At 43.9% G+C, this 13278-nt stretch overlaps 1 protein-coding gene across 1 annotated transcript; it reads left to right on the forward strand.

The window, feature by feature from the left end:
* Positions 1–11881: 11881 nt before the first annotated feature.
* Positions 11882–12943, forward strand: PAQR8 (progestin and adipoQ receptor family member 8). The gene has a single exon (XM_089499199.1). It carries the CDS (start codon positions 11882–11884, stop codon positions 12941–12943), a length of 1062 nt encoding a protein of 353 aa, XP_089355325.1.
* The last annotated feature ends 335 nt before the right edge of the window (positions 12944–13278 follow it).

The raw sequence follows: 13278 nt of genomic DNA on the forward strand, positions 1-13278 counted from the left end.
AACTGTCGTATATTTTAGACAGTAACTGCAGTCTCATGTTCTGAACCCTGCGCGTTAGATTCTAGAGTCTCTGATAGTAGACAGCTGTTTGCTACAGTACTCTTTTTGGGTGCCCTCTCTCTTCCCCATCTCTCTTCTCTCACTCCTTTTTTCTCCACCCAACTCTTTCTCTTCTCTTTCCTTCATTCCCCCTGTTTTTTTCTTTCCATCTTTCTTTTTCTTCTCTCTTTTCTTTTACTTTTTGGCAGCATCTACAACCCACCCTGCATACAACATGGACCGGCAGTCCCCGAACCTCAACCCCAACATCAATTAGCAGCCCCCTGCACCACAACCCTTTACTTCCTCTCCTTAATTTACCTCTCCCACACCCTGTCCAATTTACCTACCGCATTCTCACATTAACTTTATCCTCACTTCTCTTCTTACTTCACTTCATAGGGTAGACAGTGAAAATGTTAATAGGAAAGTCACGGAAGCCCTTGTATATATAATAGAAAAATGTAAATTTCCCTCTTAAATGTATTTCCTGTAATCGGGGCTCCAGAACAAACTAGACCAATAATTCTGTTTGCACTTATTACAATTGGCTGGGATAAAACCATTAAGAGGATCTGACCCTTTTTCAAACTTACAACTTAACGCAATAAATAAACCTTTGTAGTGCTGAAAATTCTGTGACAATATACACTCACTGCCCACTTTATTAGGTACACCTTGCTAGTACCGGGTTGGATCCCTTTTTGCCTTCATTCTTTGTGGCAGACTTTCTACGAGGTTCTGGAAACATTCCTCAGAGATTTCGGTCCATATGGACATGATGGCATCACGCAGTTGCTGCAGATTTGTCGTCTGCACGTCCATGATGTGAAATTCCACCCCATCCCAAAGGTGCTCTATTGGATTGAGATCTGGTGACTGTGGAGGCCGTTGGAGTTCCGTGACCTCATCGTCATGTTCAAGAAACCGGTTTGAGATCAGCTTTGGGACACGGTGCATTATCGTGGTGGAAGTAGCCATCAGACCATCAGAAGATGGAAACACTGTGGTCAGAAAGGGATGGACATGGTCAGCAACAATACTCGGGTAGGCTGTCATGTTTAAACGATGCTCAATTGGTACTAAGGGGCTCAAAGTGTGCCAAGAAAATGTCCCCCCACATCATTACACCAGCACCCTGAAACATTAATACAAGGCAGGGTGAATCTATGCTTTACGCCAAAGTCTGACCCTGCCATCTGAATGTCGCAACTGGAATTGAGAATCATCTGACCAGGCAACGTTCTTCCCATCTTCCATTGTCCAATTTTGGTGAGTCTGTGCGAATAGTAGCCTCAGGTTCCTGTTCTTAGCTGACAGGAGCGGCCCCCGGTGGGGTCTTCTGCTGCTGTAGCCCATCAGAGATGCTATTCTGCATACCTTTGTTGTAACGAGTGGTTATTTGAGTTACCTTTCTGTCATCTCCAACCAGTCTGCCTATTCTCCTCTGACCTCTGACACCAACAAGGAATTTCCGTCCACACAACTGCCGCTCACTGGATATTTTCTCTTTTTCGGACCGTTCTCTGTAAACCCTAGAGATGGTTTGGGTGAAAATCCCAGCAGATCAGCAGTTTCTGAAATACTCAGACCAGCAGTCTGGCAGCAACAACCACCATGCCACATCCAAAGTCACTGAAATCCTTTTTCTTCCAAATTCTGATGCTCGGTTAAAACTTTAGAAAGTTGTCTTGACCGCGTCTACATGCCTAAATGCATTGACTTGCTGCCATGTGATTGGCTGATTAGATATTTGTGTTAACAGGTGTACCTAAAAAAGTGGCCACTGAGTGTATACTACATATGTAATACATATGTATATAAGCACACTATATGGCCAAACATATGTGGACACCTGACCATCACACCTATATGAACATCCCATTCCAAAACCATGGCTTTAATACGGCCCCCCTCTCAGGTCAGGCACTGATGTTGGACGAGAAGGCTTGGCTCGCAATTCTGTTCCAGTTCATCCCAGAGGTGTTCAATGGGGTTGAGGTCAGGGCTCTGCGTTCTTCCGCGCCCAACTCATCTAACCGTTCCTTTATGGACCTTGCTTTGTGCGCTGGGGCCCAGTGATGCTGGATTAGGAAACGGTCTTCCCCAAACTGTTCCCACAAAGTTGGAAGAAGAGCATTGTCCAACCTGTCTTGGTATGCTGAAGCGTTAACATTACCCTTCTCTGGAACTAAGGGGGCCAAACGCTAAAAAACAGCCTCGGACTATTATCCCTCCACCACTAGAGGTCTACCACTTTGTGGCTGAGCTGTTGTCACTCCTAGATGCTTGCAATTCACAATAATAGCATTTACAGTGGACCGGGGCAGATCTAGCAGGGCAGAAATTTCACAAACTGACTTGGGGCAAAAATGGCATCCTAAGACGGTTCCCTCTTTAATGTCACTGAGCTCTTAAGTACGACCCGCTCTACTGCCTATGGAGATGGATAAAACCCCTAAACTCAATAATTAGGAAAGGTCTTTTGGTCTCACAGCATATGTACAATTGTGTTTTTTTATTTTATTTTTTTTCTGGTCACAGAGCTCAGCCATTTGTTTTTATGTAAATACCGTTTGAAACTCTTTCCACACCATATGAAGAAAGCACCTATTTGTGAAATCTTTATATTGACAAAGAACTTCATGGGATATAGAGCCAGAATTAAATTAAATCTGTGATAAAGGGTAATAATCATTATAATTGAAATAGTTACCGGGGGGGGGCAGATTTCCTGCCCTCAGTGCCCAGGAAGTTGAAAGAAAAATGAAATCTTAATTTTTGTTTTGCGAAATCCCCAAAAACGGGAAGTTTGTCATTTCAGGTGACTCAACGTCCTGAAATTCTTCATATTGCTCAGCAAAGTGGGGGTTAACAAACAAATAATGGGCCGATAGCATACCCGCCATTGTTTCACTTGCAACCGCGCAGGCCTCCGTTGATTCTTCACCTCCCTGGGCCGGTCGGTGGAGATCAGAGGATCAGCAACCTAACAACAGGGGAGGGAAAAATGAATGGGGAGGAGTAACCATGCAGATCCTGAGGAAGGAAGTTAAGATGGCTGCTCCCAATGAGTTTCTATACTTGCATCTCCACATGAAATTTGTAGCAAAAAAAATGAATTACAACAAGATACTGCAATAGCGTCCAGATCTTAATGAGATGACATTTTCTGTTTCCTTGTCTACAGAGGAGAGTTAATTATATGGAGAAAATTTTAATAAGATAGGGCGAGGAGCCAAAATTTACTCACATGGATAATTATTTCCGATATATGTCTGATCAGCCGTATAGGTATGTATCAGAGTACTTTTATTGTTCCTGATACTCCCAACTTCTTACACCGAATGCCAAAATGTTTTGATTTGTGGGACAGGACACCTAACAGAACATGATGTCATATGCAGATCTGTGGGTGTCCGTATGACATCAAAGAACATCCTACCCATAGAATGTCCCATCAGGTATGCATGCCTACCAACATTTAGGTTCCATTACTGAGGACATCAGATGTCACATGGGCCCACTTGTTATCCTCTGCAGTGTTGTGATGTCATAGCCCATAATATGAGGGCAGCGGCATGACATCACACTGTGTTCCTCTCAATTTCCTGTTAAGTCTAGATTCTACAGCGGAATCAAGGTGGAACATATCATGACCCAGAAATTCTTCTAAAGTTGGGTTCCTTTGGGTAGACATAATGTAAGTTATAATATTATGCATAAATATATATATAAAGACAACAACATTCCTAGCTGCGTCCTGCAAGGGTGGACTCCGGTAGCCAGAGCCCAAAAGTTCCCAGGTATGGACATCACAAAAGAATGAATTAGTACTTTAGCCGTGTCTTGTAGACTTGTGCATTCAGACTCCTACGGAATTTGGCAATTTCAGCGATTCGTACCAATCCCTGGAAACGAGAAGGGAGTCCCTACAAAACTTGCATTTTCTTGTTCTTCTGTCTTCTTCTGCTGTTCCAAAAAGTCTTTGTTCTTCTTCGTCCGCTTTTGTGTGGACAACGGGACAGGGACATGACCTCCTGGAGAACGTCTGCAAAATGGCGGCGCTTCCCTGCGCACCCTCTCCCTCATTCCTCCAATTGCGTAAACTTGGGCTGTTGGGTGGATTTCTCATCTGTGAGGAGGATATCTAGAACTGGAGACAGATAAATGTCCGATAGCTTAGTCTTTGAGATGCCGAGCTTCAGGTAAAAGGAAGACGGCCGGGATGCAGCTTCAGAGAGACTGACTAGTTATAAGAGAGGGCAAGAGGTCGGGCGAGGAAAGGTGGATTAGCATGTCATCAGCATAGAGATGGGACTGGAATCCAAATAAAGAGATTAGTTTTATCAAGAAATAATAGATGGAGAAGAGCAGAGGCCCCGGGGCAGAGCCCTGTGAGAGCAGAGGGAGGTAGAAGAGACTTCCTAGTGACAGTGAAAGAGACGCTAAAGGTAGAGCAGAGAGCTTTGTCACAGATACAATAATGTGCGTGAAATAACTAAAAATATGTAAACTTTACAGGGGAAGTCATGTGGGGGAAAAAATGATCCTTAACCCCCAACTCTGTATACCGTTATAACCCCCCAGTTAACCAGAGAGCAGCTCAGCCTGTTTAAGTTCACAGTAAACATTCTGTATTAGAGGAGCTTTGGGGACAGACGTCCTCCGGGGGCACCTGCTGTAAGCGCAGCGGCTGCCATCCCCAGACAGCCACCGGTGGAGATGACTTAACCCTTTAGCAGAAAAGGGTGGCTAGAGTTGTGGACACGGTTCAAAAAAATAATCCGGTATAGAGGAATGTGGAAAAAGTCAAATAATCTGCGATATCCAACACATTAAAAAAAAGAAAATAAATATTTTATTATAAAATAAAGCCATGAAAAATCAAAAGCTTTGGACCCTTTAAGAGACAGTTTACTGCCCCTGATACTCCCACTAAAGAAAAAAGGTACATTAAAACTCTTTATGACTTGAGGTAGAAGCTGCAGCAGAAATGGAATAGACACAAGATGTTTTTGTCCAAACTCTGCACGAGATGTGAGTGGGCAAAAGCAACACAACGGAAAGTTGAAGGGGTCTCTCAGCTATCATATGCATTAACGTTAGATGCCTTCAAAAGGGGTCTGGATATTTTTTTGGAAAAGCATGACATACAGGGCTATAAATGGAATTAATATTTTAGAGTTTCCTGATCCAACGAGAAATCAGATTGCCAACAAGGAATTTTTTCCCCTGATGGCAGAATTCAAAGTACCTTAATTAGGGAGTTAGGTAGAAGGGTTGAACTTGATGGACTTAGGTCTTTTTTCAACCGTATGTACTACGTAACTATGTTAATCTGAAGAACCCTTTATTTAGGATGGATCTTGGTAACGGCATTCTGATGAAGGCACATGCTGTTGAAACACTGGATTTTTCATGGGCTTATTTTGTAATGAACAGAGGTCTCAAGGCTCTCTGGAAATGCAGTTGTTTCTCCTGTGCTACAGAATATGATGGCGCTATATAAAACAAATAATAATAATAACATCCCTGATGCACAGACGCTCGCTGTGAAATCATAGACCTGAAACGAGGAATCACAAGTCCCCAAACCATTGTCATCATCTTGTTCTCCCTGGTATCAGCTCAGTTATCCAGGCCTCCCGGAGTGCTTCTGCAAAAGGGCGGAGCCTCTGCGCACACCCACTCCCCGATTGGGAGAGGCTGTCCCCGTGAGGCGCACCGCATCTCACTCTTCCAATCGGGGGAGAGGGTTTGCGCGGAGGCTCCAATGTTTTGAGGAAGAGCTCCAGGAGGCCCGGTTAACGGGGCTGATACCAGGGAGAAGCGGATGAAGAAACGAGACAAGAAGAGGCAAGACAAGAAGAGGAGCTGCAAAAGAGGAAACGGGGACACGGACGCGGTCGGTGGAGAAGAGAGGGGGACATAAACGATTTATTTTCTTTAAATCTGCTGAATATCGTCTTTTTTTTAACCCTTTATCACCACTGGAGACAATCAAAACTACGTTTTTACCGCCATGCTCTGATTGGCTCTTTAGAATCCAGAATGCGGATAGAATTCTAATGTCAAGTTAAATTAACAGAAACAGGCAGACACACAGTCTGCTAAAAGAAAACCCTTGTGTTTGTGTTTAAAATATACACAATTTATATTTGCTCGGAGAGGAAGGGTGTGTTTGTTGTGTCTTCTGAAAATATATTTCCTTCCTTTTGATGGAAACTATGGAACCCGGCGTAAATATTCCCAAAACTGTCTCTATCTGACCCGATTTATTTACTAATACACTAAAAAAACTGGACAAAAAATAACATTTTGAAAAAAAAAAAGTGTTTTTTTTTTTCAATTTTGCTTAGAATTTCTCTAAAGTTAAGAAGCTGTCCAAAAATAAAACTTTGTTTTCGTTTCTTCTCGCTCTGTAGCCAATGACACATGATGAGAAAGCAGGTCTTGGGTATTCTTGGGTAAATGCATAGCCAAGGGTATCCAAGCGGCACGTCACGGCTCGGATGCTTCTAGAATACAAGAAACCCTCAACAAACAGTTCTCCACAATAGGTGCAAGGAAAGAAAGAGCCGGCACATCTAAGTATAAGAGTTAACACGCATATTGTCATATGTATCCATACACAGGAGCGCGTAAACACATAGTAGTCAGGTGCTAACGGCCGATAACCTTGGAAACCCCCAACATTTCAGGGTTCTACGCGCCTTTCTCAAGAGAAGGATCTTCAGCGCTACGGAATGTGATGGCGCTATACAAAGCAATACATAATAAAATAATAATAAAAATAATAAAATAATAATACTGTGAAAGGGAGGAGATTTCTCTCATTGAATCTCTACAGAAGATTCACATTTGATTCACTATGTCCTAAAAAAATTCAGATCCCGTGGGCTCACTGCATTGATCTGTCGCTCGGCACACAGCAACGGCACAGAGGGACTGAGCGATGGCAAATGTACCAAGTCCTGGTTAAACCCATTGCCTGGACCCTTAATAACAGTATAGGGGCTTGTAAAACGATATAAAAAATGACAAAAAAAGTACAAGTTTAAGCAAAGGGAGCATATAGCCGCCGATACCCTCTGTTTTATATGCTTTATATGTAAAAAGCATCATGGTACTCAAAGGGTTAAACGTAACATGACACTCTGGCACTGCAGCTTCTCCTTAAGGTAATCGTGTAACCGCATTGCCTGACCCACGCTTCTTTTGAGTTTGTTCCCAAATCCAAGTGGATCTACCATGTGTTCTATAATAATAATAATAATATTATAATAACTATAATAAACTGTCCATCCTTTAAAGGGCCAGTTTAATGTTCCAGACGAGGCCTCGCCCACCCTGCAACTTTCGTATATTACGTGCCGAAAACATCTGCACAGGTAATAGGTGGGGGAGGGGAGGAGGGCAGATGCATACAGGGGGTCCATGCGTTTACAAGGGGGAAGCACAAAGACATTTAAAGCACAAAGACACATATGATGGCAGAGTGTCCCTTTAATGTCTGGCACAACCCAGAGGCTGATGATAGGAATTGTAGTCCACATTCATGCCTAAAAGCTTTAGATGGCACCACACTTCGCTATGGAAAATATATGTAAATAAAGCAACTCCTGGCAACCTATTATGACGAGGTGCGGTATTTGCCTTTTGGGAAATATGCGATAACAAAATAGCAAAATAATGAGAAATAAAATAGCTTCGCCCTAAGCCGAGTACGGCGTATCTGTTGGCGTGATGCTGCGTTACGGGATCAGGGCGTCCGGAAGTGCTAGAAAAGATTATAATATCTATGATTCTTGTTCCACTTCCCTTCAATTCATTAGCACTCTAAATTATTATTATTATGTATTATTGTTAAAATGTATTATTAATAATATTTTTGTATTATTAATATGTATTATTAATATTTAGTAACATTTATTGTTATTATAATATCTATGATTCTTGTTCCACTTCCCTTCAATAAATTAGAATGTTAAATTATTATTATTGTTAATATTTATTACTAATAATATTTGTGTACTATTATTATAATCAATATTTATTATTTATGATAATGTATTATTATTAAATATTATTGTAATATTTATTTTTATTAAATAATATTGTTAATATTTATTATTATTACTATTTTGTATTATTATTAAAAATTATCAGTAATGTATTCTATACATTTTATTAAACGGCATCAAAGCAGGTTTGTGGCAGGAAACGGTGTCTTAAAGGTATTTAACCCTTTGTTGCCTACACGGTCCTAGCGGTTATTGTATGACGAAAGCTTTTCAGGAATGTCCCGTCCCGTCACACCCAGTCCCGAATCATAACTCAATCGCACTTAAAGGGACACTCCAGCCATCATATACACTTTACTGCATACGATAGCTGCCCCCTTGCAAATGTATGGGGGGGGGTGTAAACTGGTTCCTCATTGTAGAGCAAGAAATTTGATCTATACATTGCAATAACCAATTTGCTGAGAAATGTATAGGTGAAACATTCTGAGCTTTTTCGGCCCACCTCGTCTGCCCCCTTTGTATTACTTGTTTTCGTGTACCATTTTCACTGGAAGTCTATTCCACGTGTCTACTACCTGTTCTGTAAAGTAGACTTTTGTCCCGTTAACTGTGCGTCTTCCACACGTTAAATATCATACATATTGCAGAAGTATGCGCAGCCGCAGGTCTCTGCGTATGCTTTTTATTTTCATAGCTGCCAACAGTCCCAACAACTGGGGGTCCTGGGGTTAGCCCTATCACTATGTGCAATCGTGCAGCTAGCCACGCCCATGATCTTGACCAGATTCTCGCTGTCCCTCTGAGCTCCACCTCTGCCCCCCCCAAAAAAGAGGGTAAAAATCGGGACTGTCCTGCGCAAAGCGGGAGAGTTGGGAGGCAGGCATGCGCGTCAATGCACAGGCGAAGACTGATGCCAACCTTTGGTACAATTCCCAATTAATACCCCTTAGCAGGGTGGCGTATGAAGCCTTATGTACCCATCCTTTTTAGAGCACAGCGTTATCTTGTAAATTGCCGGCTGAGGGTGATGGGGGGTCACCGTCCAGGAACAGCTGGAACGCGGGTGGCCGCCCAGCCCTGTTGGGAAGGATAACTCGGCCGCATTGCAGGGGCGGCTAATACTTCGGTTTAAATATTTAGATTTGGAATACCTTCTGCTACAAATACACGGCTGAGAGTGATTCTGGAGAAATCCGCAGCGCGGTATTCCGTACCTTAACCCTTCAAGGACCAACACTTTCTGACAAAAGCTACTTTGCTATAGAATTCTAGAATCTGCCAGCAGATCGGCCCCGTTCGGCCCCTCATCTAGTCTACCACTTCTGCTGGGAGGCTGTTCCACTCATCTACCACCCTCTCGGTGAAGTCAAACGTCCTAACCCTCTGATTTTATTGCCCCTCTTTTTATTATATTTTATGGAACGGTACTAAAACAATGAGCTTGTTAGGTCACTGAGTGAGAATATTTCCTCCCCGATGCCTGCTAATTATAGACAGAAACAAATAGAACAACCAGTCTTTCCAGTATAATGAAGAAAAGGTGCTGGGTGTTTGTGCGGCTCGTTTACACGCACCCTACCTGCCCGGTTACGGAGATAAGGCGGCGAGGAGGAGCGTCAGCCTTTAAGAAGCAGCGGCCGCTGGGCAGCTCCTTAGATGTCTTACGAGTCTCTTCCGGACTGCTTTGCTCAGCTGGGGCGGAAAAAGCAGAGTGAGGGAGAGAGATCCCAGAACCAGGTGAGAGCCCTGCGTCCTACGGAAATGTATCTTAATGAATCTGTTCTAGAACGTTCTATACATTTTCTTTACTAGTAAATAATTAGTTGTGATTGGTTCCCTTAAACGAGCATTTCTACCCGTATATATATATATATATATATAATATGCATGATGTGGGTCCGCAGTCCTCTATAACCTCGGATCGGGGCGCCGGGAGGCAGATTGTCACTCAAACCGGCAGCGCTACCGCGTATGCGCATTATTCTGTATGCATTCTGAAATCAGTGGGAAAATCAGGACTGTCCCACACAAATCGGGACAGTTGGGAGGCACGCCATGTAGTGCGGCACGCCGCGGAGATGCTGAGCCGCCGTTCACGTCTCTCGCTAGCAGATCTGTCGGTTTATTATTTCCTGGAAGGTTTTCATCACATACAGCACAGGAACTTCTAACAAGCTGTTTTCCGTTTCTATGGCAACAGCCTATCAGTGCCTGCCTTTAGGTCACACCATTAAAGAATAGTTGTGGGGGGGTTGTAATGGGAGCCGCGTGTCTAATGCTGCCCTTAGTTACAAAAGTGCATTAGGAGGAACCGCGCCATTAGGGGGGCCGCTATCCAGATAACAGGGGGGTTCCTAGAGTATTTGGCACCCAGAGCGGATGATATATTTGCCCCTCCATCCCGCCCACTTTAAAATGTAAAAATACCCACTCTTACCCACACTCTTTCACTTACTCTCTCACACTCACCCACTCTTACTCAAGCTCTCTCACACACTCACTCACTCTTACGCTCTCTCTCACACATTCACTCACTCTTACTCTCTCACGCTCTGTCACCCTCTCTCTGTCGCTGTGCCCGGCCCCGGCTCCGCTTCTTCTCTCGCCTCTTTCTTCTTCCGCTTCTCCCCGGTATCCGCTCCGCTGACCAGTAGAAACACGGAGAGAGGGGGGGGACCTCTCTTCCCCAGTGTGGCCCCAATATTTCTGGTCATATGTATAGAGATTAAACAGCTGCTCAGGGGCCCCACTGGTGTTAAGGGCCCCTCAGAAAGTGTGATGGGGGAACGGCACAGATTTGAAGCCTCCACACCTCTGGCACAAACTGTTAGCTGAGATTTTAGGTCTGTGGTGGCCACGGCTAACAGCAAAGGTCAGAGTTGCCCTAGAGCCCGACCCAGGCCAATGCCACGCCCCCTGCGGCCAATGCCCTAACTGCCGGGATATCGGGCGATGTGCCCCCAGCATGGTGTCACCCAGGGGTGTAACTAGAAACAAGCTCTGTTTATCCAGCGTGTCCAAGTGCAAGATCATGCATTTCCTGCTCTAGTTTTACAAAGGCTGATCTCTATGAAGAACAGCCTCCCAGCAGAGGTGGTAGAGGTTAACAGCGTATGGACAGATTGTATGGGACGAACGGGTCTTATCTATGTCTCTCTGTATTACATACTATAAGAATACAAAGCATGGAATCAGCACAAACCAATGTACCGGTTCAAAGTACCACCACCGCTGGAGTACTTCTATATATATATATACCAAAGCTATGTAAACGTAGACTCAACCCTTTATCAATATTGAATACGTTATTTAGAAGACCAGTGCCTTATAAAAGAGAGAATGCATACCAAGCAAGAATTCACCCCCCCCCCCATTTTTACTCAATAAAAATTATTTTTTTTTAACAAGAAAAAATAGAATGAGTGGCTGTTTCAAAATGAAGAGAAAATGATGTGGTTTCGAGTGGTTAAAGTAATACGCAGAGGGGCGCCATTTCTTTTTTTTTAATCATCGGATTGTTGATTAATAGCCAGTTTAATGTATAGGGACGGCAGAAAGACGCGGCAGGTAATTCCGAAGGTAATGATTTTACGGGCCAACATTTGTCTTGTTTTGTAAGCAGATACTTTGTTAGCCGAACAGTATGATTGGATTAACCCACGAGGGGACGTCTATCGCTCCCTCACTAATGATTCTCTACGGTATTGTGGTGTCCTCCTCAGGACGTTTTGCTATTCTGTTCTTACGTTATTTTCTTAACTGTAGGTCAGGAGCATATTTTCCGAAGTGTCTCCTCAGACGTCTCTCCAGCTATGACCACCGCGATTCTGGAATGCCTCAGCACATTGTCCGTGAGCGCGCAGCAGTTGCGCCGTCTACCCAAGCTTCTGGAAGGTGGCCTGCCAAAGATGCCTTCGACTGTCAAGGACGCAGAGGTTCCCCGTCTTTTCAGAGAGCCCTACATCCAAACAGGGTACCGGCCAACAGACCAGAACTGGAAGTATTACTTTCTCAGCCTTTTCCAGAAGCACAATGAGTCGGTCAATGTCTGGACGCACCTGGTGGTGGCCTTGGCCGTTCTTCTCAGGTTCCGAGCTTTTGCAGAGTCTGGAGAGTTTTCCCTGGAGACCTTTTCCCTTCCTTTGGTTATTTACGTGTTGTCTTCGTTGACCTATCTCACGTGCAGCATCCTTGCCCATTTGCTGCAGTCCAAGTCTGAGCTGGCTCATTATACATTCTACTTCATGGACTATGTCGGAGTCTGCACATACCAGTACGGAAGCGCGCTGGCCCATTATTACTACAGTTCCAACCAAGAATGGTACAATGTAGCGTGGCCCTTCTTCCTACCAGGAGCTGCATTCTTGGGGTGGTCCTCTTGTGTCGGGTGCTGCTATGCAAAATATCGGTACAGACGACCCTACCCAATCATGAGAAAAATCTGTCAGGTCATCCCGGCTGGTCTAGCATACGTCTTAGACATAAGTCCGGTCATTCACCGGATAGTGACTTGCCACCTGGACAGTTGCATGGACAAAGCTTTTTGGTTCCACTGTCTACAAATCGTCTTCTTCGTCATCGGAGCGTATTTTTTCTCGTGTCCCGTCCCGGAGAAATATTTCCCGGGTTCCTGCGACATTGTAGGGCACGGTCACCAGATATTCCATTTGTTCTTGGGTATGTGCACCTTGTCGCAGCTGGAAGGAGTTCTCGTTGACTACAAAGCCAGACGAGATACCTTCACAAAGAGATACAGCTCGGAATATACCCACATGTTTGCCATCTCCTTCCTCGGGCTTATATTAAGCAGTACGATGTCTGCTGTTTATCTACAACGGAAGATCAAAAAGCAGCTGGCAGAAAAAGACGCGTAAAACCGGTGCATATTTTTTTTTAAATATATTGATAAGTTAACATTTTAACGAAAACATATAGTAATGTGAAATACTGTGTATTAATAGGACTAAATTTGGTTTGATTTTTGTAAAAACAGAACTTGGCTCTTGATTGACCAAAACGCATTTTACTTGCTCGGAATTTTTAGCCTTATCCTTTGTTAGGGAGCCTTTCCTCAAACCAAGCAGTGTTTGGCCGTATCACGGCCTGAAGCTGTAGAACGATCACGGTTTAGCGGAATTCCGCCTTAGAACCTTAGAAAATGATGTAATCGTGTCTACAGATGAATGCCTCAGGCAATGACCCCTTGCAA

The sequence above is a fragment of the Sceloporus occidentalis genome, unplaced genomic scaffold (genome assembly GCF_023333645.1).
Source record: "Sceloporus occidentalis isolate IW3139 unplaced genomic scaffold, rSceOcc1.0.p SCAF_131, whole genome shotgun sequence".
In the NCBI taxonomy this organism is placed as follows: domain Eukaryota; kingdom Metazoa; phylum Chordata; class Lepidosauria; order Squamata; family Phrynosomatidae; genus Sceloporus; species Sceloporus occidentalis.